Genomic DNA, 26,520 nt, shown 5'->3' with positions numbered 1-26,520 from the left:
TTATTGACCGGCTAGCACCACCTTGCTTTCGGCGGCTCCAAACTGCCTTGCCTTTAGCCCCAATCCTGTAAGGCCACGGGCCCCAGGGAGCGCCCCAAAGCAACCGCCCGAAGCAACTCATCCCGCGCCACTTTGCGCACAAAAGCGCAACAGGCAAGGCGCATTGGGGCGCAGGGGGCTTTCTTTTTTGGGTGCGTGTGATCTGGCTTCTGCGTTCCCGATTCCGAGTGTAGATCGGGGAGGGTTGGCCGAGCAGGTGGCGAGAGCGAGGCATGATGCGGGGCGGCTGGTGGGGCTGGGCTCTTCTTGGGAAAACGCCCCTCCTCCCCGCGCCCTTCCTTCAGCTTCCTCCTCCCGGCCAACAAAACCGAAGACTAGCGAGCGAGAGGAAGGGTCGTGCTGGGTAATAACAATGCGCGCGCGGGGGGCGGGGGCTGCATCGGGAGCCACTTGCCGCGGCGACAGCAGCAGCAGCGACGGCTGCCGCCCAGGGAGCCTTGATTGACGTCGACCTGCTCGCGAAGCGGCGCATCGAGCGCCAGGCAGAGCCAAACAGCCGCCGAAGCCACCGGCTGGCTCACGCCAGAGGAGCACAAAGAGACGGCAGCTCCATCTTTCCCAGCGGCAGCGAATCGGCCCCTCCGAAGAGGATCGCCGCCCGCCTCCGCGCCCTGTCTGCGGCCAGACGGCGCCGGCATCTGGGCAGGAGGGCGAGGAGGAGCAGGAGACCCACATGGGCATGTCCTTGGCTCGTCTGACCGCGCTCCTCGCCACTGCTTCCCATCGCAGGGAGCTGCCGTAGCTGATGGATGCCGGAAGGTGCCGCATTGCCTTGTGCGGCTTTGCAGCCTGCTTTGCTGGTGCGGATTACTTGGCTGTTCCCTTTTCGCCCCGGATGCCTTTCTCCTGGCGGATGGCTGTTCTGTTGCGAGGCGACTGAATCCTCTCTTGTCCTGCGACTCTGTCTGTCCTCGCGGGGAGCGGGGCGGGTGGTGGGGAGGAAAGGACCTGGAGGATATTTTTACCCCCTGCCTGAGAAAACCTGGGAGCGAGCGAGAGGGACATGCGACAGTCTTGCTGGTAGTGGATGAGATCACTGTGTACGTAGGAGGGGAACTGGGGTGGGTGGGGGGAGGGCGAATCCATCCCAAGCTCCATGGGCTAAAAGGGGTGGGGTGGGGGTGCAAATAAGAACCTCGGGTTTTTATTTTTATTTTTTTTAAAGAAGCATCCTTCAGCAGACCAGTTGCATGCCCTTAGCACCCTGTCACGCACTGACTTCTAAATCCACGAGGATCTGAGTTTCTTAATTTGCGGGAGGGAGGAAGTCCCTGGTGGAAACATTGCATTGCCACCTGATTTATTGATACAGCTCTTCTTGCTATCTCCATTGCACCAGTACCAAGGGTGAGATCACTGGTTTGCACAGAGGAGTGAGGTGGGAATATCTGAAGACAGTGGTGGTGGGGGGAGGGGGAGGAGAGAGATATCCAGTACTGATCGCCCCCAGCTTGGGGAAAGTCACTGTACAGCGGCTGTTTGGCCTTCCTCTCTGCCATCATGTTGCTTTAACAGTACCTGCTGATCAGGGACTGGTGATCTAGCCAACATGACTAGTTAACCCAAAGGACAATATTGTGTGGGAGGGAGGCAGGGAGCACCATTGCCGGAGCCAGGCTATAAAGAATACCAGCTCCATCTACTTGGGCCGTGCCAAAGCCATTATTTCTGTCAATCAACAAGCAATTGCAGTGGAAGGATAGCAATTGGGGGTTCGGTTATATGCAAGGTATAGTTATACTGCAGCTTTGAGCTGTTAGTGGGTGTGGGAAGGGTGGGAATTTGAGGGCGAGGAAGAAAAGCAGCAGCAGAGTGGAGTCACTGTGAATGGGCCACCGTGAGATGGAAAGGGGAAACAGGAGCTGAGCGGGTTGGGCACACTGGACGACATCAGGGTATTTGCTTCGGAGAGATTCATGCTGTGAGGCGAAGGGGCACCAAACTTGTCGGTTCTGGAAAGGGAAATAAGGAACTCCCCTCTCTCTTTTTTGGAAAGAAGAAGAACAGACTTTGTGGCATTAGGAGCTGTCTCCCTTTTTCACTTAAGAGGAGTATTGGACGGAGTGGCACAATGACTCATTTGCAGGCAGGCCTTTCCCCAAAGACGCTGGAGAAAGCCCGGCTGGAACTGAACGAAAACCCGGACACCCTGCACCAAGACATCCAGGAGGTGCGGGACATGGTCATCACCCGGCCAGACATTGGCTTTCTCCGCACAGACGACGCCTTCATTCTCCGCTTCCTTCGGGCCAGGAAGTTCCAGCATTTTGAGGCGTTTCGCTTGTTGGCCCAGTACTTTGAGTACCGCCAGCAGAACCTCGATATGTTCAAGAGCTTCAAAGCCACGGACCCAGGCATCAAGCAGGCCCTCAAGGATGGCTTCCCAGGAGGACTGGCTAACCTTGATCACTATGGCAGGAAGATCCTGGTTCTGTTTGCTGCCAACTGGGACCAAAGCAGGTAAACATAAGAGTTTGGGTTGTGGGTAGCTGGGGTCAGATGAGACACTCGCCTGAATTTACCATCATGCTGCAATCTAGAAATGTCACCTCATCATAGCAAACTGAAATCCCGTTTGGCCCCAGTGATGAAATGATGTTAATATTCCTTTCCCAGCCAGCAGAATGCTGGGCGTAAGGCATCTTGTTTTGTCCCGAGTTCTCCATGTGGCAAATTGCAATTTTGATGATCTGATCCAGATGTCCTGTCATAGTGGGGTGGTTTGATAGGTGTCCTTCAAATTCTTTCCAAACGCAGAGCTCAGAGACAGGGAGAACCAACATTCTTAGGCTCACATTTGCATTGGGCCAGGTTGGGCCATAAAATGTAGGAGAGGGGAACAGACGAATGGAAACTTGTTCTTTTTGTTGGGATACTGTGGATCTTGGATCCTTCACTTGGAGGGCTGTCGGCTAAGGCATTGTAGAGATCCTGCTCAGTAGGGGAAGAGGGATGGTCTTGATATACCACCTTTAATATCTTTCTGTGACAAGAGCTGTGATGCCTGTAAAGGAGCAAAAGTGTTGGCCGTTTGTCCTGTCACTGACATATTTATCCAATGCAGTTTTGCCTGCTTCTGTGAAATAAGCAGTCAGCTGGGACACAAGCAGAGGATGACGTTCAGGAGTGCTCATTTGCATGTCAACCATAGTCTCCCAGGTCCTGGTCCTACACTATTCAACCCATAATTACTCAGAATTTGCCCCAGTTTGGAGGTAATTTTTATAGTGCTTCCCTCTGGTCATCTCCCATGTTGTAGCAGCAAAGCCTGAACTTCTGCATCAACATGGGTTGCCCAGAAGATAGAGGTACTTCCTAAGACAACATGCCACTTCTCTTGGTGTCTGCATGGTGGAAATTACCCATTGTGATATATAATTTCAGATGATACCAATGAAATGTGGGAGCCAATCATAGTGGGACAGAAAATTTGAACTCTGACTTGTTAATTCTACCACTTTGGTTCAGTGGAAGTTGATGGAACTCAGCTGAGATAAGTGCTGCACACATGCTGATTAAGCACTCTGTCACAATGCTACTGAGCCCACAAGGAGCACCCTATGGACTTGAGCCAACCCTCTTGCAGGTACCTTGGAAAAGCAAGGACTTTATCTCGGAGGCAAACTCCATGACTCCTGCCAGTAAATCTATTTATCCTAAAATTTATCAGATGCCTTTCCAGGCAATGAACATCAGTTGCTTAAAATGTAGTGAAATGATAATGCAAATGCAAAAGCAGAGTAGTCCTAAAAATATCTTGTAGCAGGAAATTGAATATTCACCCCTAAAGAAATGCCTTTATTCTCATAAAGTCCTGCAAGGCTCCATCAAGTCTCCAGAGCATGCAGACTTCCTGGCCCAGGCTGGTCCCAGTTTCCATTGTCTGGTGTGTGTGAGCACAGGCAAGGGACCAGCCTGGTTTAAACCACTGGAATCTCTGATGTGCTGGGGATAGATATGCTTTAGGGCAATGATGGGGAATCTGTGACCCTCTAAGTGTTGCTGTACTAAACTCCCATCATCCCTGACAAGTGGCCACGCTGTTTTGGGTTGATGGACACTGGAGTCAAACAACATCTGTAGGATCACAGGTTTGCCACTCCTCCTCTACAGTTAAAAGGGGATTGGCTATCAGGTCTAGCAAAGACCTTTGCTCAAGGTTTTGGAGGGCAGGAATTACTAGGCATAAACAACCTTGAGTTACATGTTCTGTGCTGCGATTGTTCTCATTTGTTCATTCTCTCATGTATATATTGAATGGATGGAGAAGGGAACAGAATTAGTGTTTGACTCCATCTTCAACAGGAACAGTAAAACAACAAAATAGGCCTTATTGTGGCCTATTATTTCATTGACAACAGCTGTATTAATTAGATGCAGGAACTGAACTGAGACGGTAGGAGGCATGAGGTGAAGTGTAGTAGAAAATAAATCATACTAACCTAGTTCTGAATTTTCATTCAAACCCTTCCATTTATCAAACTAATACATGTAATACAAATGATTGTACATAGAGCAGAGTGAACAATACATATCTTGTCAAAATGACAACAGAAACAGAAACACAAGGAAGCCATATTTGCTTATAAGCACTTACACTTTGGGGGGGGGAGGCAGTTACACACAGGAGTTGATGTTAAACACTGCCACCATCACAAGGTGACGGTGGGGGGTTTAATTAAAAAGGTAAAGATGACATCATCAGGATGCTGGATTCTGTAGTGTCAGTTTTGAGCTTTTCCTGCAATTGCACATAACCATGAAATAGGCACAGCCCTGGTTAAAACCTGCTGAAGCATAATTTGTAAATTAAGCCTTTCCAAAAGGAAATTCTACTCTGTCAATAGTTTATCATTTATGCTGGTACAACCTCATGCTGTATCAGTGTGAAAATAACAATAGCACAATCCTATATATCTTTGCTCAGAAGGAAGCCCATTTTGTGCATGTTGGGGATTACTCTCAGGTAAGTGTGCATGAGACTGCAGCCTCAGTATGTGCATTTACTTCTAAATATGTTTTGAGAGTTGGCAACGGTAAGAGTTAATTTTGCTTATAGCACACAAGTGCTACAACCACTTTACAGATGCGTAATTGGGTCTCTTTTCTTAAGGCATACAATATTTTAGAAATGGGATAAACAGTGGTTTTCTAACAGCATGCATAAATAGGGGGCATTAAGCACAGTTAAATTAATCATGGATCTCAGATTATCTTTAGAAATTAGTTATACACTACTGAGTACATAAATGTGACCCATGAGACACTATAAGAAAACTAAGTTTCAGTGAAGGCAGCTGGATATAAAACAGAATTTAATTTACCGGCATGCTAATGCACATTTTCTCTATGTTACTGAAAGGCAATAGTTCCTAATTAGCTTTTTCAACTCTTGACATCCTTTACTATTTATTTGAGAAAACTTGACGGTGGAGAAGGAAGAGGTTACTCTTACTTAAATTTTGCGTCTAATTTTGACTTACAGACACCCTACAGTGGCCTTTGGGAAATTACACATACAATTCATATGTGGCAACATACATACTGCTTACTTTTAATCACTTGATAAGTCATTGAAATGGATTGGGTAAATATTTTATAGGCACTCCCAAAGTCAGCAAGTTTGATTTAGCTGTGAAACAAACTCTGGGGCTGGGGGATCCTGAAGCATATTCTCCAAACTCAGTTTGTACACAGAAATCTGAATGCATGTTGACCCAGTCCTCCCTGCTCCACAAACAGTCCTCTCATGGATAGTTTTTGATGTGGTGGTAGTTGTAAAAGCACTACATTTCCTTCAAAGAGATTTACAGGATTGCAAATTTAAGTGTCCCTCAGCACAGAGCACTTGGGAATTTTTCAGAATTCAAACTCTGAAATGTTGGCAAATTTCAAATTTGAGCAAAACTTCGTTTCAGCTCTACTTCAAACATAAGATTTAAGTCCTTAAGGTCTATTTCAGAATGGAGCATGTGTTGTGTTTCATCACTCAGGAGAATACGTTAATGTAATCTGTCACGAGCCTGTGATGGAACTTCAAGTTTACATTCATCCGCCTTACTGTGCTGTCAACATAAATAACGATAAGGATGAGGTGAAATGTTGGATATTGCAAGTCTAGGGTGAATTTATGCAAATAGTTCCTTCTGTGGGAAGACTTCAATGCAGATGTCTTTCATCATAATTTGCTTGATGCTGCTGCTTTGAAAACAAAAGCTTACAATTTGTGATTCCTACAATGTATCATGGGGCTAATGGTTGGGATGTCTTAGCCAAGTCTAGAATCAAGACCTGGTATCCTAACACCAGTTGCTGGGTTTGTCGGCTGCCATTTACACTTCCCAGGACATTCTGGATTAACATTATGTTGGGCACTTCGCAGCATTGCTAGAAATTTAAATGCCAGCTCTCAACCATCCTTGTGACTGCCCATCCATTTTCAGATATGCCTGAGGGATCCAGCAACATGAGAAGGGAGACACAGAGGGCATTTTGCTCATGCCTCTTCAAACCTAGCTTTGGCCCTGGTTTATCACTGAGCTTTTTTTTTTTTTAATAAAAAAAATTCTGCCTTAAATTGTGTCCTGTAGTGGATATTATTATTCATCAGTGGTGGTGCAAAATGAAGCTTCCTTATCTCAATGCCATGTAAGGCAAGGAGAAGGCCACTTAAGAAAACCAAGGTATCCCATGGATATTGCATATTGGCTGCTATTTTTAAATACTTTTAATAGGTCTTTCTGGATGAACAGGTTCTTTAAATGCTCTGTTCTTTTTAAAGTTAATGGCTGCAAACCTGAAAACAGTTACGCTTCAAGAATCCAATTGACTTCCATGAGCTTTAAGCAACTCAACAGGGAGCAGGACTGCAGCCAGTATTGCTACTCTCTCTTGCTAGCTAGCTAATGAAAATTCCACAGTAGGTAAATCATGGAGAGGCATAGAGAAACATACTGAAGGAACATAGCTCAGTGGTAGCGCATACACTTTGCATGCAAAGAATTCCAGATTCAATCCCTGGCATCTCCAAGTAGGTTGGGAAAGATTACTTCCCCAAATCCTTGAGAGCCACTGCCAGTCAGTACGGACGAGAAAGGAATGGGAAACCTCTGGATATTGTTTGCACCATCCCTGATAGTTGGCCAGCTAGCTGTGGCTGATGGGAGCGAAGTCCAATTGCATCCGGGGGGGCCCTGGTTTCCAGACCCTTGAACCTAGTACAGTGGTACCTCGGGTTACATATGCTTCAGGTTACATACGCTTCAGGTTACAGAGTCTGCTAACCCAGAAATATTACCTCAGGTTAAGAACTTTGCTTCAGGATTGGAACAGAAATTGTGCAGCAGCGGCGCAGCGGCAGCAGGAGGCCCCATTAGCTACAGTGATGCTTCAGGTTAAGAACAGTTTCAGGTTAAGAATGGAATGAATTAAGTACTTAACCTGAGGTGCCACTGTACTAAGCTAGGCCAATGGTCTGACTAGGTGTAAACACCTTCCTATGTGGATGAGGCTCAGTGAGCCTGAACAAAGTGCTGGGCTTGCAAACTCTCCCCTCTCTTCCCCCTCTGCCTCCTCTGAAACTAGAGTAAGGAATTATGCTAAGTTTAGTTTCATATTTAAACATTCTTGCCTTAGTGTTATGTACCAGCCAGGAATCCTAATTTAAAATACAGTGTATTCTAGCCAGTTTACAAGAAGCCAACTTCAAAGCTTGGGCAAACTTCAAAGCTTGCTAGGCAAAGTTTGTTGCAAGCCAAGTAAAACTAAGATCAGACTCTTTAAAACTGAAACTATAAACTAGGAAGGGGGGTGGGAGTGTACAAACCTGACACTTCACTCGGACTCATTGAGACTCAGCCACATAGTTTCATGTTTCATACAAATACTGTTGTGTTGCGGTGTCACCCCAGTCTTAAAGGTTTGTGTATTTATCTGATCACATATAGTGAAACTGTGATTGCCATACTTTATCATGTGCAAACTGGATACGTTGACAGCAGATTGCAAATAATATCTTTTCTTCTAGCATCGGAATATTGTTAGCTAGCTTAATACGATCTTGTCTTTGTTGGCAGGTACACACTGGTGGATATTTTGCGTGCCATACTTCTTTCCTTAGAAGCCATGATTGAGGATCCTGAACTTCAAGTAAATGGATTTGTTTTGATTATAGACTGGAGCAACTTCACTTTCAAACAGGCTTCTAAACTGACACCAAGTATGCTTCGATTAGCCATAGAAGGCCTTCAGGTAAAAAACTTTTTTTAAAGCATTACTCGTATATCTCCTAATCTTCCCTCCTCCTCACCCCAACCCCGCCCCCCCCCCAGCTGGTGTGGTTCCATGCTAAAAACAGAACAAGAAGAATATAAATTCAAACAATCCAGTAATTGACATGTTAGGCTAAATATTCATTTCTCTCAATTTGTGACCTAACTGAAGAATAATCAAGTGGTTGTTTGTTTTATGGCTGAGAAACTGAGTCTCATATTTGATGGTTGCCTCAAAACATGCAGTTCTAAATTATTATTGAGGGAAGAGAAAGAACAAAAACTCCCAAAGGAGGCAGAGTTGGATTCCTGATGGATGTTGTGCGTTGTCCAGCCAAAGCAAGTTCCTCTTCAATAGTGGTATTAACTTTGGGATTCGCAAATGTGGAGTATAAGTTCACTGCCTATGAACTTGTTTGGAGTCTTCCCTCTGTGTTGTGTCTGTCTCACCTTTACCTGGGGCACATACTAGTCTGGATTGCAGCAGTTGACCTCTTGTGGGTGGGGAAGAGCATCTAAATGCAGGGAGGTGGAGTCAGTGGCATAGCTTCAAGCTCTGGCAGGGGAGTGGAGAACAGGCGTGACGTGGCTGGCATGCATCCTGGGGGTGTGGCACGGCGCCCGCAGGGGCGTAGCACATGTCCTGGGGGTGTGGTGTGCATTCTGGGGATGTGGCGTGCCGCCTGCAGGGGTATGGGGGGGGAGCCGTGATGGCACCCCACCAGGATTGTGCCACCGGAGGCAGTGCGCTCCCCCCACACCCCTGTTCCTCCGCCAGTGGGTGGAGTAGATGGCATTTTGGCCTCTTCCTTCTGTAACTCATGTTTTTTCACTGATATCTTTTCTAATAACACAGAATAAGTTGGTTGTGCTAGTTGCTATATATCACATGTAAGAAAACTGAAATTAACCCCCCCTCCAACAAACCTATAATGTAACAGATGTGCTACATTAGGTTTCTGGTGTGCTGTGAGGAGAGAGACAGAACACATAACTGGATATCCATGCTTGTATGAATGGTTGCAGAATTAATTTTACACTGGCCACGCTTTGGCCACCACAGGACTCTGGAGATGCATTTCTGAGATAGTGAAGATCTTACTTTCAGTATGCAAAATGTCATTCCTTGCAAGCTTCCCACTTTGTCTGTTTCTAAGCATTGCTCAGCACATGAGTTGTGTGTGTGTGTGTGTATGTGTGTATTGCACAGCCCTGCCAGCTGCCACCATGGCCTTGAGTAATGCATAGTGGCCCTGTTTCATGTGGTGAATAAATGCTTCACAGCATTTATTTGGGAGCTAGGAAATTTGCTACTGGGACATTGACCGCTGTGGTGAAAGTAATGTCTAGATTGGCTAAAACATATCTTCATGTCCTCAGGATAGAGTTCTGAGGTGGCCTCAGTAGTTCACAAACCACATGGAGAGCTTATTGTTTGTAGTTTCAGGCTATACAGTAAACTGGCTGTCACCACACACCCAGTTCTCTCAATTTTCTACCATGTTTAGGAGTGGGGTGATTCTTGCCCTGAGGGCAACAGAAAATGAGTTCATTAGTGTGGTTAGAGGCACCACAGCACAATGTTTTCAGAGGCCACTATGCAGTAAATGGTTGTGTGATTCAACCCTGTATCTTGAGAGTTTGCTGATACCTTAATGCTTAATGGAGGTTGCTGTGAGCTTTTTCTTAGCCATTAACTGCATACTTGATTAAAGTTATCAATAGGTTAAAGTGCTTCTCTTGCAATGTTAAATCATTGAATCATGGTACATAAGTGCTTTATGTTATATTTAATAAATGCAAAACTATCTTCATTAAAGCAAATGTTTATCTAAGAGGGAACTGAATTTTTATATCCAAATATTGAGGTTTTTTGCCTCATTTCTTACTGCAGTCAGTTCTGCTTTTACTCGAGGAAATGCTTTCATTCCCTTACATTTCAAGCTCTGAAATGTTTTTATGACTCCTATAAAGCAAATGAGCAACCATCTCTATGAGCTTTTATGCGCTCTGATATTGCAGTCAATTTTAGCAGGGCCTGCCAGAATTTTCATCGTTCTTCTGTAGAGTTATGATCTAAGGCCACTTTCCCATGTCGATTCTACACCCAATATATATCAGGCTAATGAAATGGATTCACATGTCCCTGGACTTGACATAAGACTGTTAGATAAATGCCAGGCTGGTTGAGGAAATGCACATTACTTTAGGACTGGGGCAAAAATGACTCATTTCTCACCCTTATCCCTGAGTGCAGAAAGTCACTTTCCATTTCTGGAAACTTTAGACACGCTTATTTGTTCTTCTGGGCACCATTTTCCTGCTTCTGTGCCCACTCTAGCCCTCTTCAGGTCTTCTAGCTTCTGTATAGAAGAACATAGGAGCAGGGGGCTGCACTCAGTAGCCCTGCCTCTAATATAATGCAAACTGAGAAGCCAGTCTGCTGGTATCCACACATAGAGAGTAGATGTCTGTGGGAAAAGTGCCCCCCATGCATACAGCTGGATGTACAAACATCTACAGATGTTCTCACTGTTTGCACAGATGTTGGGAGAGGGCCTTCCCAGAACACATGATATTAGGAGGGGGATACTACTTGGCCTGTTCCTGCTCCTGTGTCACTGCATGAGTGAGCTAGAATGCCTGAAGGGGGCTACTGTATTTTGTCCTGTTTGCCCACCCGGTTGTTTAATCTGGTTGGTGGTGGTAAGCCATGTGATGTCACCATAGTATTCTGACATGATGATGCCACAGACACATTGAAACAAAATCATCTGAGTCCATACAGTGGTACCTTGGGTTACATACGCTTCAGGTTACATACGCTTCAGGTTACAGACTCCACTAACTCAGAAATAGTACCTTGGGTTAAGAACTTTGCTTCAGGATGAGAACAGAAATCGTGCTCTGGCGGCGCGGCAGCAGCAGGAGGCCCCATTCTCTAAAGTGGTGCTTCAGGTTAAGAACAGTTTCAGGTTAAGTACGGACCTTCGGAACGAATTAAGTACTTAACCTGAGGTACCACTGTAAGTTTATATGACATTGTAGGAAAATCAGAAAGGAAATAGTGTTCAGGAAACAACCAGAAGAACAAAAGGAGCAGCATGGAAACAATGGAAATGTTCAGTTGGAACTTAAATCTGCTTCTTATGTATGTTGTTTTCCTCTTCCATTCCACATGAGCCGTGGTTACTCTTCCCTTGAAGATGCTCACCCTTGGAGTGGATAAAGACATCCCACAGGTTTTTCAAACAAAAACTAATCTAAGGAGGTAGGCTTATTTACAGAGCAATCAATTACATGTCTACTCAGAAGAAGTTAGTTCCATTGTGTTTACTGTGGCCTGTTCCCAGATAAGTTTCTATAGGATTGACTTCAGTGCCCTTCTCCTGACACCTCACATGTGGATTTGTTTGCGGGTATTATACTTCCTTGAGATACACTGGAATCTGGCTTGGGGACCGTCAGTTGTTCTACAAATCATCTCTTTGTTTATGTTCCTATTTATCAATGTTAAAGCATTCTTGTACATTGCAATATTAATTCAGCAGCACCCACCAAAACATTTTAAGGAGCCATTCAGGACTCATGATGACTGCCCTGAATGGGCTAAAGTGTTGTGTTGGGAGGCCACTTGCTGAATATGAATGAAAACCTTCAGGTGACAGTCAGAAAAAAGAACATTTATAAACTGGTTCCTTTCCTTTTCTTGCCATGTGACGTGCACATCAGAAACTGGTCTATCTGAGTTACAGAGCAGGTTAGAAAAGTACAGATGGGAGATACTGAAAAAGGAGCATAACCAATAAGTACACATGGCGTATTTGCTGTCTTGATAAACAGCTACGCTATTTAATCAGTGGAATTGTATTTGCTTTGGCTTACAAGACTTTGACGAGATCACATGGCAGCTGAGGAAGAAAAAAAACTAGCACTCTAGTAAATTAATTGCTTTTACAGAAAAAGAAAAAAGACACAGAGATGGGTGGACGGGCGACTCCAACAGACTAGCACAGGCTGTTTAACACTAAGTGCACCTGTATAAGAAATCAGCTTGCTTAAAGATAGCCAACATTTTGTACAGACTCCCATTATCTCTGATTGTTGTCTATATTAGCTGGGGCTGATGGGAGTTGGAGTCCATCTGGAGGCCACCACATTGCCAGTCCCTGATCAGCAGTGACCAGCTGCAGTTCTAACCCCACTAACCTGGAAGTGAGGTCTGTCGAGGACTTCTGATTGTGCATGATGAGGATTGCACTGTTATTCCAAAAAATGGTTGGAATGCATACTGAGTGACTCTTTGGTGACCTTCTTTCCTGCAAGGTACAGAAGCACCTTGGTTGTGTGTGAGAGATAAGGGATAAATACATGGGTCCTCCAAGGTGCCCTATTGTCTTGTCTCACTTTCTGGACCCACATGCATGATTTCCCTCTGGATGTCATCAGGCAATATTTGGTCCACCTCTACCTAATTACATTGTATGGATGACATTTGAATTCCAGAAACATTTCATGAGTTGAAAAATAATTTCATACAAGTGAAAGGGTAGAGTTTGGTGCTCTTCTTTGAAGGACAGCTTGTTGTTTCATGGTTCTTCATTTTCATTGCTTAGCTCAGAAAAATCTTGCTCTTTGTGTAGAATGGTAAGCAGTGTCATTAATCTGATCAATTTTGGAAGTCAATCTGCATAGAAAGCCAGATTCTGAGTGTTATGATAAACAAATGTGGGGATTTGAACTCTGTTCTCTCGAAAACAACAGGCATGTTGGTCAGAGGTGAAGACTGAGGGCCACATTTTCTTCTAGGCTGTCTTATACCAGTGCTGGGCAAGGCGAGACGTCAACATGAATAGATGCAAGAGGTCGAGCGATGGGCTTACGCTATGCTCCGTGCTATGGAGCTTGTGGAGTTGAGTCAGTATGGGAGAACTCATTCATTGTGTCTCCTTCTGCATCATAGGGATTATAATAAAGTGCATTTTCATGTAAAAACCTACCACAAGACACTGAAGCAGTGCTTTGGCAAAAAAAGAAAGAAAAGTGTATCAAATTGTATTGAAGCTTTGTAGGTAACCTGGATTGAAAGTGTGGCGGCTCTACTGTTGAAACAAAAATCACACTGGAGCTTGTTTGTTTGTAGCAAATAGTTTTCAAATAGTGTAAAAGTCTTAAGCACTTACTGCTGCCTGAGCAGGCCACAATGAAGCCAGACAGATCTGATGTTGAGCAGTTCCATGTTGTTGCAGTGGTCGTTACACAGGATTGGGCTCCCAAGTCCACTCTTGCCCAGCTCCCCTGCCTTCAGGGGTTGGTGAAGGAGGTCTTCTTGTCTGTACAGTGGTGCCTCAGGTTACAAATGCTTTGGGTTACAAACTCCGCTAACCCGGAAGTAGTTACCTCGGGTTGCAAACTTTGCCCCAGGATGAGAATAGAAATTGCACGCCGGCAGTATGCTGGCAGCGGGAGGCCCCATTAGCGAAAGTGCGCCTCAGGTTAAGAATGGTTTCGGGTTAAGAACGGACCTCTGGAACGAATTAAGTTTTTAACCCGAGGTACCACTGTATTATTAATGCACCCAACGGCTAACAAGCCTAGTGTTTAAAAATCTGTCCCTGTTTCCTTTCCCCTTTTTATGTTATTACATGTAATTTGCCTTCACACATCGCTGATAATTTCCAAGGAAGTCTGCTAATTAATTAAAGCAAAAATTACTTAATAGGGATCCTTTTAAGAACATACAGCTCTTCCTTGAATGAAAATATTGTGATGTTAATTAACACTTCCATAATTTCACACGCATAGGAAAAGCTCTGTGTGTTATGGCGCTTCCTCTTGTCAGTATAACTGAGTGAAGAACATGGACTTACACCATGATCCCTGCCCCACACTTCCAACACCCTAGCTACTGGGAATACTAGAATTTTCTTCCAATTCTCAGGAACCTTTTTCAGCCCAAGGGCCACATTCCCTTCCATGCAACCTTCCAGGGGCCACATGCCAGTGGTGGGCAGGGCCAGGGGCAAAAGTGGGCACAGCAACAAATGGGAATGTGATATTTGTTTCTTCACACACCTGCACACCCCTCCCTATCCTGCAACCAGGCGAGCAAGAAGTGTTCCAGCTGCACAAAACTGGGCACTCAAAGAAGATACAAAAGCATAGCCAGTAAGGGGTGTGGCATGGGAACAAGGGTGTGGCCTGGAGAGAATCCCAAGGGCCAGACAGAGAGGCTTGGAGGGCCACATTTGGCCCCTGGGCCTGAAGTTCCCAATCATCCCTGATCTGCTTTCATATTCCCCTTTCTATCCCCACTTCTCCCCTCTCTCAGTGCTGAGTGCTTGGCACCTCCCGCAGGGCCCGTATTTAGTAGTTATATTCTCAAGGGCTGATGGGTTATTTGAGAATTGTCCAGCATCATACTGATTCCCAGGTACCTCTGTGCATCTCAACGGGATTCATTTATACTTCCCCCTCACCCCTGACCCCTGCTTTCCCGCCATTATGTTGTTGAGATAAGTTTGATATTTGAAATCCTCCTTAGAGAATGGCATTCAGCATGATGCTTTGGTTCATGGATGGCTGGGACAAGGGGGCAGCCAGGCCTGTTCTGTGCTCTCTTTCTCCTGGTTTTGCTGAGCTTACTGGCTTGTTGCTCACATTATGTCGCAGCATCAAAGGTTAGCGATGAGCTAGCAGATCAACACACTGGATGGATTTCTGTGAAGGTAGCAGTTTAATAAAAGGTGTTTGTGTACTATATCTATCTATCATCTATCATCTATCTATATCTATCTATCTATCTATCTATCTATCTATCTATCTATCTATCTATCTATCATCTATCATCTATCTATCTATCTATCTATCTATCTATCTATCTATCATCTATCTATCTATCTATCTATCTATCTATCTATCTATCTATCATCTATCTATCATCTATCTATCTATCTCTATCTATATCTATCTATCTATCTATCTATCTATCATCTATCATCTATCTATCATCTATCATATCATATATCTATCATTCATATATATATATATATATATATATATATATATATATATATATATATGCTTTCGTAGATTTTCACGGGTACAGGAATGCAGGTTTTGGTGTCCTCGGGTGTCTTCCCGTGTAAAAGTTGGGGTGTCTAGGTGACGTTTCGACGAGGTCTCACTCGTCATCTTCAGGCTGGTGCTTTCGGCTTCTTGTTACTGGAACAGAGTAAGATCTCAGTGTTTGAGTTCCTATAAATACTGTTGAGGGGGTGTGGTGTATAGCCTCCAATGTTCTGGGCAGAGAGGAAGTTCCCAGGCTAGTGTGCCTTTTCTTCTTTTGTTCCTTAATTACTTGAGGGATATCTTGAGTGATTTCTTGAGTGATATCCTGAGTACCACTTAGGTGGGTCATTAGGTGTGGATTAGTTGCTAAAGTCTTTGTGTCTTGACCTCTTGAACTTTGTGAAGAGTTTTTCTGAGAAGAGCACAACTAAGTGCAGTACAGCCATCTTCTCAGAAAAACTCTTCACAAAGTTCAAGAAGTCAAGACACAAAGACTTTAGCAACTAATCCACACCTAATGACCCACCTAAGTGGTACTCAGGATATCACTCAAGAAATCACTCAAGATATCCCTCAAGTAATTAAGGAACAAAAGAAGAAAAGGCACACTAGCCTGGGAACTTCCTCTCTGCCCAGAACATTGGAGGCTATACACCACACCCCCTCAACAGTATTTATAGGAACTCAAACACTGAGATCTTACTCTGTTCCAGTAACAAGAAGCCGAAAGCACCAGCCTGAAGATGACGAGTGAGACCTCGTCGAAACGTCGCCTAGACACCCCAACTTTTACACGGGAAGACACCCGAGGACACCAAAACCTGCATATATATATATATATATATATATATATATATATATATATATATATATATTTGCTTTCGTAGATTTTCACGGGTACAGGAATGCAGGTTTTGGTGTCCTCGGGTGTCTTCCCGTGTAAAAGTTGGGGTGTCTAGGCGACGTTTCGACGAGGTCTCACTCGTCATCTTCAGGCTGGTGCTTTCGGCTTCTTGTTACTGGAACAGAGCAGGATCTCAGTGTTTGAGTTCCTATAAATACTGTTGAGGGGGTGTGGTGTATAGCCTCCAATGTTCTGGGCAGAGAATCAACCACACCAGACCCAAACCCAGACCCTCTCCACAGATAAATTACAGACACCATCCAGTAGCCAAACCATGGTGGCACCTCCGGATGCTGCACCCCCCTGCAATCCCTACACAGATCTGGCTGACACAGGCCACAAAACCACAGCTCGCCCCTATACACGAAGCCAAGCCAGAGCACAACTAAGTGCAGTACAGCCATCTTCTCAGAAAAACTCTTCACAAAGTTCAAGAGGTCAAGACACAAAGACTTTAGCAACTAATCCACACCTAATGACCCACCTAAGTGGTACTCAGGATATCACTCAAGAAATCACTCAAGATATCCCTCAAGTAATTAAGGAACAAAAGAAGAAAAGGCACACTAGCCTGGGAACTTCCTCTCTGCCCAGAACATTGGAGGCTATACACCACACCCCCTCAACAGTATTTATAGGAACTCAAACACTGAGATCCTGCTCTGTTCCAGTAACAAGAAGCCGAAAGCACCAGCCTGAAGATGACGAGTGAGACCTCGTCGAAACGTCGCCTAGACACCCCAACTTTTACACGGGAAGACACCCGAGGACACCAAAACCTGCATTCCTGTACCCGTGAAAATCTACGAAAGCATATATATATATATATATATAAAACTATTTGAGGCAAAGTAAAAGGAGGGGGAGGGAAAAGGATATCCAGTTTAGGTTGCCATCCTTCTAAGGGAGCAATCCTAACTGAACACAATGGGATTTTCTTCTGAGCAAACATGCATAGAATTGCACGCTGTGGATATGTAAATAAATCATGTGATAGGACTACCTTTTTAAAAATCACTTCAAATGAGGGAAGGGAAAATAGGGAATGCTCTAGGTGTCATAAATTGATCGTGGGTGGACTCGCTAGACAGAATCATTGTTTTTTACATCTTTGTTTGGAAACATATGTTGGGGGGGAAGCTTGCTCTCTTTAAGAGCATATTTAATGTTACACAAAGGCAGAAGGCAAATGCCAGAAGTTCTTTTTAAAATTATTATTATTCCATCTCTTTGGAAGTATCTTAAAGCGAAACCAGAGAAATGCTAAAGCTGCAATTTAGATTTGAGTTACGGAAAATGTATTAGAAAAATAGAGCAAGTTTGTTTTTAAGAAGCTAAGCTTACCAGTGTTGTCATTTGGTGAAGTCCTTTCTGGGATCTGCTGCAACAGATTAAAAACAAAAACCAAAGTAGGCACAGTGGTACAATACTGCAGCTCTTCATTTGTATGCTGACAGATGGGAGAATGTATTGTTCATGCCTGAGAGGGACAAGGAAGGGCTGTCTGGGTTTGCACTTACAGTAGCTTTCTCTACATTTTGAGCCTTTTTTGTGTAAATATAGTTCTATCTATTCCCCAAAATGATTTTGTAAAAGGCTGGCATAGGCAATGGGAAAGAATCTGTATTTTATCTCAGCTATTCAATTTGTATTCATGTTTGTCTAAGGTAAACCTTCCTTGCTTTTACTTGCTGGGTTTTGATATGATAAGGTATATAATTTTGAAAAGGGTTCCTGCATCTTTATCTTTGTCCAGTGACAACCTATCATCAAACACATACATCCATGAACTCCCATTTCTTTTCAAGTCTATTGAATGGAAAGGGAAGTAATCATCACTCTTGTCAATGAGCAATTAATTACTATTGCTTGTTCTCCTGTAATGGCATAAAAAACCATGCTGATGACATTAACGGCTGTTATTCAAGCCAGGCTAATTAGCAGTTCTGGTCTAAGGTAATGTTGAGTTGCAATGAAAATCATGTCAGAGTAATGCTGGAAATATTGTCAGTTATCAGCATAGTTCTCTGTATACTTGGATGCCAAGCAGTTCCTCACTTAAGCTGACAGTTACCATGGTGAGCCTTGATCAGTTAGTATGCAAACATCCATTAAATTGTGGTACAGGAGAATAAACACAGATCTCAGATGCTTAAAGGAGGAGGCGAATAGTTGTGAACTATGTGAAGAAAATTGCTCCATTTCTTTCCCCCCCTTTCTAACTCATAATGTTTCCAAAGGGCAGCCAGTAGGTTTTTAAGATACAATAGAAAACTTGAAAATAGACAATTTAAAAAAGCAATCTGCCATTCAAACAACCCCCTGCTCTTCCCTGACTGCTAAATGACTGATCAAATTAGGCTTCATGTTGGTTCTAGAGCAGATTTTGGTTGGATTTTCTTAGCCATCTGAAGAAAAAGAGTCACCTAGTGAACTTTCCACAATTGGATTTGCTTCTCTGGGGGCACCACACAGAGACACCTCCCCCCCTCTCCCTCTCCCTCTCTCTCTCTCTCTCTCTCTCTCTCTCTCTCTCTCTCTCTCTCTCTCTCTCTCTCTCTTATTTTATTTATACACAGAGAGCTCTCTCAATTGACAGTAAAGTTTGTAACCAATTGTAGGAAAGGAAATGATTTTTTAATTTTTTTTAGTTCCTCCAAATCAAGCAAGCAGGTCAGAATTGTTGTAGCTTTGACCTCAAAGGCAACGTTCCGGCATATTGATTTCTAAAAAGAGAAACTGGAACCTGGAGAAAATGAGTGATAGGTTTCAAAGTTTGGTTTGATTTTCTTTGAAAAATACGAAGGACGGCAACATTCAATTTGTTCTGTTAGGGTTTATAGATGGGGGCTTGGCCTGCTGTCAGAAACTATGCAGCAATCAGACAATGCACTATTGGGGTTTTATTGCTATTTTCCTCTTCTGCTTTTCAGGAAATGGGGAGGAGGACAGGTACACTGAATTGTTTACTGGCCTGTTGGCAACCCTACTACAATTACATGGTGGGGATGGTTGCAAATTAGCCAGTCGAATAGATTGCAGATGGACTTGGTGGAGCAGAAATTATATACCGTAAATCTGTAGCAGGGAAATGACTTTGTAGAGCTGTGACCTCAGTGCTTAAGAAGCAGAGCAGAAATGTAGTGGTAGCAACAGAATCCAGGAAATATGCATAGATTAGGTGACACCTGGAAATAAGATTTCATTGTTGAGAAAATAGCTAAGGGTTATATCCAACACTACAGTTGCACTTGCTCAACAGACCTCTGCTTATACAACAGAACTTCCTGTTTTCCCTCTCCTCTGCATTCCCTTTCCTCTCAAAATCTTCTCCAGAGCGTAGGCAGACCCTCCAGAACCTGTTTTGGAGGCACACAGAGAGAGGAGAGAAAGAGAGAGCCCTGTTGTGCAAAGAGAACTATGCATGTTCAGCACTGGACACAATTCTTAAGTACTTGCCTGTTGTTTTAGAGTACAATCTTATGCATACCTACTCATAAGTAAGCCTTTTTATATTCAGTTGGGCTTGCTTCCAGGTAAAAGTCTTAGGCTACAATCCTGTACCCCGCTGCTTCTTTTTCTGAGAATATATTTATTTGTTGCTGCTGTTAAACATAGATGGTTGGACAACAACTTAGCATTTTATTGTTTCCCTCCAATATCCATTCACCTCGAAACATGGCCATGAAGGACACAATAAATCCCTCTTTTTCCTCCATAAGAATGATGGATTTTCTTTTGCTTTCACTCACATTAATGATGACAAAAAGCCTCTATAATTTTTATTGCTCTGTGTAGGAGAGTAGCACTGAAGGAAACCTTTATGTAAGTGTAACAGAAGAATTATTTAATGACCGTATTCTTTATTTATTAATATCTTGTGGACCCAGTCTAAGCTTTCAGCTCTTAGACTCTGCGTTCAAATGTTATGATTCCTACAAGAGGGTTTTTTCTGTGTGTGACATATATATGATGTAGTTTATATAAGGGCATGTTAACCTGTCAGCATCCTCCGTTTAACAACTGCTGCTTTGAAAAACGACATAGTTTTCAAACAGCTATATATCTACATTTATTTCTGTGAATAAAAACAAGCTGAAGGAGCTTTGTTCTACCCAGTATTTAGTTCTATTTTTGAGTTGCAGAACCCGTTCAAAGACCTGCTGAGATATTCTGTGTGTGGACACACACACAAACACGAGAGAGAGAGAGAGAACTTTGTGTACAAATTACTAAGTATAATTATTATAAATTATGTTTATATTTATACTTTTTGTTCTGCCACAGGATGCTTTTTATATGCATGTTATATGCATTATGAAAACCATCCATGTCCATTTGGGGATGAACACTTTTAAGCCTAGATATTGGTGTTTTTGGTCAACCCCCACCCATATCTGTATAAAAACTTCATGATTAGAGTAAATTTAAAACTTGTCTAAATGCAAGATATTTCAACCCTCTTCAGTTCCAGTACAGACATCCAAATGAGGATGGTAATTATTTTCAAAAATCATTAAGAATCCATAGGGCCATCACTTTCAGATATGGTGCCAAGACAATGTTTAGGCTTGGCAGTCTCCAAACATTCCCTCAGAGCTTCTTTGTTCATACAATATCTAGCAGTCATGTTTGCACCACCTACACTAATGCTGCAATGGGGGTTTCCTGCAGGAAACATATATAGCAGGGATGAGGAACCTGTGGTGCTCCAGATATTGGTGGTCTACTGCTGCAGTCACCTGTGATCATTGTTTGAGGCTGGTGGGAGTTGGAGTCAACACCTGGAAGGTCGCAGGTTCTTTGTCCAAGATACATAGTGTGGAGGGCAGGTGTGCATCTCTAAATATTAAAGAACAGACATTAGGAAGCCATGATTTGATGCTGCTCCCTTACACACATCCACTATGCTCATTCAATTCAACTAACCTATTCAAGCCCTGAACAGGGTTCAAGATGATCACCATTAGATCTATGTGAGTTGGCATGTAGCATTAGCCTGAGGTTCTTTCATGTCAGTTACTTCGTGACTTTCATCAAACTTAACAAGTTGAAATGACAACAACTGAGAAAACCTGAACATTTTGTTTATTGACTGACCACTGGGCTTTCCGCAACTACTCTTTGGGTGTCTCCAAGCGATAGATTTGTCCCTTAAAAAACTTGCCCTCACTAATGGGCAATATATTAATGTGATTAGATTTTCCTGTGATGGTCTGATTTGTGAATGACACTTCCAAAGCCAAGCAATCATATGATAATGAACAGTGCATGAGCTCATGTTAAGTGAACGTTCATCATCTGGAATAGTTCAGGGTGAATTCATACTTGCACTTTCCAACAGCAGTAAATTAGTCCAGCATTAAAGTACCTTACTCTGGACTTTCCACACAGCCAAATCAGTAGGGATCTGGCTAGCAATATAGATAGTAATGAGGTGAAACACAACATTGTTGGAGTTACTGCTGGAATAAAGTGATGCTGTTTGATTGCATAGATGCAAACACACAACCCTTGGTGGTTTTCCACCTTTCCTTCCAAACAAGTTTCAGTATATATTTCCACAATAGAGGGTGATTTCTTTTGAATGCGAGACGAGCTATATGGTGTGCATTTGTTAATATTTATTATTTATCAGGCATTTAGACAGTAGATTGGAACAGCTACTAATCTCTGTAATTATGTATTTAAACAGCAGGCGATAACAGCTCCAGAACAACCATTAAAACCTGTCTAATCAATAGTGTGCAACTTTCTGAATGTTTACTGATTTAAAGCCCATAAACTCATAAATGTAATACTGCTGGGACAGCAGTCTGTGCATTTTAAATTCAGGCGTGCAGCTGCAGATACGATCTTCAGACAAAATCTGTGCTGTTCAAATTGCTGTCAGCAGTTAGAACGGGCCACTCTGAATGCTTCAGGGAGTTCAGTGTGCCAGGAAAGTTGTTGCAGGATCACTAGGCTAATGGACATAGCCCATTTGTGTCTTCTGGGCATGCAGTTACCATCCAGCAGCCTTTAGATATCAGTCTGTCTTAGTTATGTGATTGGTGCATTTCAGCACCTCCAGGGCTCTGGACAGAGCATGGCTTGGAGTCAATAAGTGACTGCTGAAAATGAGCAGAATACTTGTGAATTCTAGTAAGCAGTTTCTACAACTCTTCCCCAAACCTAGGCCCTTATATCTATTTCTGCTGGAATTTGAATGAGGGCAAGAAATTCTGAGTAAACTTCCTTCCTTCCTCCTTGTGGGGCCCAGATTGATTCATGGAATTTCCCTCTCAGTTTTTGTCCATCTAATGGTTAGGCTAAGGATGCTAATATCATTAAGATTATAGACTCGTGTAGCTGGAAGAGAATGAATCACCCCAGGACAGTACATTCACCAGCTCCCTATAATTCAGCCTTGTTGATCAAGGCGACAGCATGTCACATGTAGGGGAAAAGGTGAAAATAAACGTGGCTGGAAATATTGCTAGCTTATCACATCTTTTGTGCACAGGCCATGGAATATGGTAGATTTCAATCAACTTGACCTTTCTGAAGATTTCAAAAGAAGTGCTGGGGCATAGCCAGCATTTCACTTCAATTTATTAATTGTGATAAGTCACTGCTGAATTTACAGTTCTTGACCCATTGTTCATTCCATTAAACAAATGCAACCATTCCTAGTTGCCTTAAAAAAAGAAAGGAAAAAAGTACACAGCAAGTTTTCTTACAACTTCAGGATGCAAAGAAAGATTACTTTGTTTATGTGAAGCTAAGGGAGGAATTTTAGACCAAAGAAAATAGCTCAAGCTGGAATCTAAGCTGAATTTTAAAGATACTTTTTGAGGGTTACTTTTACAAAATTTTCAATCCAAAACTATTGAGAGCCTTTTAGAATTTTGTTACTGGTTTTAACAAGGTGCCATAGAATGCTGTATGATCTCATTCTACTTCAGTTTTAGATGCGTCATGGAAGTAGAAAAGTGTTGCACTGTTGCTTCTTAGAAGAAGCCTAAACAAGGGACATTATTTTTTAATTCTATTAAATCAGAACATTGCATTGTTTTGAACTGCCAGCATTAAGTGGAGTAAAAAGATAATACTGCATTTGCAGCTTACAGTGATTTTTTGCTGAAACTACTTCTAGATATGCCCCTACAAGCTGGAGGATATGTACTTGGCGAGCATTAGTTTGACAATAAATTATTTCAGGAAACACTCAGCAGTAGGTAGCTTCTGTTTCTCCTTGGATATTTGAAAGGGATGGCTCAAGTGAGTTGGGAGTGGATCAGTACCCTGTACAACTGCTAGTAGATACTACTAGCATCAATTCTTTACTAAGGAGGGTGTGCAGAATTGCAACCATAAATGGATTTTCTGTGCCTTCGGTGCAGAAGGGAAATATTAACTTTATACAGTCCTTATTCTGTCACCTTAAATTTATATCAAATGACTAATAAACACCAAATAAAACATGTCAATTTACTCAAGTCTTGATAGTTTGGGGCCAAAAAAAAATATCACTGCTTTAAATCCCGCTTTATATAAGAAGACAGTTTCAGCCAACATTGCCTTAGATTCAGCACTTTGTCTGGCATTTGCTCTGAATACACCCTGCTGCCGCCAACCATGTGACCTTGCACCTGTTATTGACTCACTCAAGTGTTTGATTGCTGGCTCCTTTTGTCTGTGTATCTGTACGGAGGTGTGAAAATGACTTTTTTTGTGACATGATCTCTAGGCTGTCTCAGCACCTGCATCCTCTGTCAATGGCAGATCGGCATAAGCAGAGTCAATTTGCATCAAGCAAGAGCAGTTTTGATTGTGCCTCTGCTTGTCATATGGCCTCACTGACGGAGGCTGCCTGCAGCTGGTGAGAATATGCCTCTTTTCTCCAAGGGCGGCTCTTGACTGTTCAGTGAAAAGATGGCAATTCTCATTCTGGGATTAAAGCCTCATCCTCTGGGAATGCTGATGCCACAGATGCCATTTATTTAAGAGAAGCTTGAGCCCGCAGATCCCTTTAAGGAGCACTCTGGTGCAAATCTTTTTGTTGCACACTTGGGCATTGAACTAGCTCCGGTAATGTTATTTATTTTAAGGCATTCTGCGCCATCTTCCTGTCAGACATGACATTCAAGGCAGCTTATAGTTTCATAAAAGCAAAATGAATTTTTCAAAAAGCAATAACCCTGAAAACCACTGTAAGATCAGAGGGTGATGCCTAGCATGGGCATGCACACAGGGTATGTCAGGTGTGCAGTAGCAACTGGAAGGCACCATTTATCTATTTATATACTGTGCCTCAGCCCTGTGTGTTTAGCAAAATATATACCAGCTCCATTCACATTCGGATGTTCATTTGTGCCCCACTGAAATGATGTGCATCTCCTATCCAGAGCCACCCCTTTAACTGCCTGGAGTTCATGTCACAATTTTTATGTAGGGTGGCATAGAGATTAGGACTAGATGTTGCATTTTTTGTTTGCCTTTCCCATTAATGATACTGCTTTAAACAGCTGCTCCTAGATTCTTATCTGATGCTTCCAATTTATTTTGTGGCCTGAAGTATTTGCTCTGCTCTCCTTCTCCTCAACATCTGCAGTTTTGCTGTAATTCCTTATCTGGGTTGTATCCAACTAAGTCATACCCACATAGACCCACTGAAATAAATGCACTTACATTAATCATGCCCACTGACTTCAATGGGTCTTCCCTTATCTCACCAAATTCACAGCATTTCCATGACTTCTGCCACCTCTTACCATTTCTTGCATCGTCTGACCTCTTTGGGGGTATTAACTTCTTTTACATCAGAACCAAGAGAAAAACTCTTAGAAAACAATATTGGTCTAAGGAACTTCATAAAGAAAGCACAAATGTTCTTCCATCCTGAAATGGATGGAATGCCCCTAGCTCTTGTCTTCTAGCAGGTCAGTCAAAGATCGTTGCCCTTGCAGATTTTGAAGAGTTTCAGCTGTCATCTCCAACGCCTCATTTATCTGAGCACTTCTTCTAACTGACACCATGCTTTCTGTGATGGTCTGGTTGGCTTGCTCTCCTAATACAGAAGTTGCTTCTCTGCTAACTCTGCTCTTTGTCCTGGACTCTGATGGCTCCCCACCCCCAATAATAGACTCCCCAGTCCTCCCTTCCCCTGAGCCTACTCGCTTGATGTCATGGGCAGGCTGGATGCAAAGGAGTGGTGGGAGGTACCAGCTGGGGAACCCCCAAGGGAACCTCCAGGGGAAGAAGGCTCAGAGCCAGAGGATTGGTGGTGGGACAAGAATGGTCAGAGAGCTAAGAGGGGGCAGACTGGGAGGAGGAGGTGTCGGAAACCTGAAGAGGTAACAGGGTTTAGTGAGCAGGAAAAGGCGGAGACGGAGTGCAGTCCAGAATCAGAGACAGAAGTGGAGGTTGGAGAAGAGTGGGGGCAGGACTGAAGAAGCTAGGGAGTATTTGTCTCCTGCTGTGACCATCTCCCTTCCCTTCCAGTGTTCCAGAACACAGAGAGGAATAAAGAGCTTGGAGCAAGAGAGAGACAAGACAAAAGAGCCTCAGGTTGCTGGGGGAGGGGTCTTAGAGACCAGTGGGAAGGTGGGAACCTTCAGTTCTTGCAGTTATTGGTGTTGTCCGCTCAATCTACTGGAGCCCATCTTTGCATGCAGGGGAAGTTCCTAACTTATCCACGGTTTGAGACCCATTAGCTACCCTGGTTTAGCTGGCCAGTCAAAGCGAGGGTGTAGCCACTGTTGCATGCTGACAGCTTCTAGGGGCCACAGATGAGAGCTGAGTGGAGACCAAGGCAGACAAACTACCCCAGAAGGAGCATGGCATGTACCCCACCAGAGGTATTACCCCTACCCCACAAACCCCTGCAATATTATCTTACATACTCTGTCCTGGAGTCTATTGGGTGTTCCCCTCCTTGCACAGGCAATACTGCTTTCACTGCTGAGAGAAAAATCTGTAGAGACTTGTGCTTCCTATTTCTCTCTCTGTAAACAAGTGAGGTTCCTTTCTTGCTGCTCTTACTTTCTGCCAAGTGTCATCCTGGCCTTTATGCCCATTCATAATTGCCTCCTTGGCGAGTATCACAGCGAACAATGATTTTGGTAGACTCTTTCTGTAGGGGTTCTCTTAGCTCGCTCTGAAGGGCTTTCCCAAGGGTAGCCAGCTCTTATATGTTTTCTTGCCACTTCTTCATGTTCTTCTTGCCTCTAA

The 26,520-nt window shown here is 43.4% G+C and overlaps 1 protein-coding gene across 1 annotated transcript in view; it reads left to right on the top strand.

Moving 5' to 3' along the window:
• The first annotated feature begins 1,127 nt into the window (after nt 1-1,127).
• The window catches only part of CLVS2 (clavesin 2), a 41,311-nt gene continuing 15,918 nt past the window's right edge, over nt 1,128-26,520 (top strand). Inside the window, exons 1-2 of the mRNA XM_081905471.1 lie at nt 1,128-2,520; nt 8,136-8,310. Of these exons, the coding sequence (XP_081761597.1) occupies nt 2,132-2,520; nt 8,136-8,310 (564 nt within the window). The 5' untranslated portion in view covers nt 1,128-2,131. The remainder of the gene's footprint in view (nt 2,521-8,135; nt 8,311-26,520) is intronic.

Source organism: Podarcis melisellensis, assembly GCF_964234715.1.
Source record: "Podarcis melisellensis genome assembly, chromosome: 3".
Classification (NCBI taxonomy): domain Eukaryota; kingdom Metazoa; phylum Chordata; class Lepidosauria; order Squamata; family Lacertidae; genus Podarcis; species Podarcis melisellensis.
The sequence above is the reverse complement of the archived record's forward strand: the minus strand, read 5'-3'. Positions and strand labels throughout refer to the sequence as shown.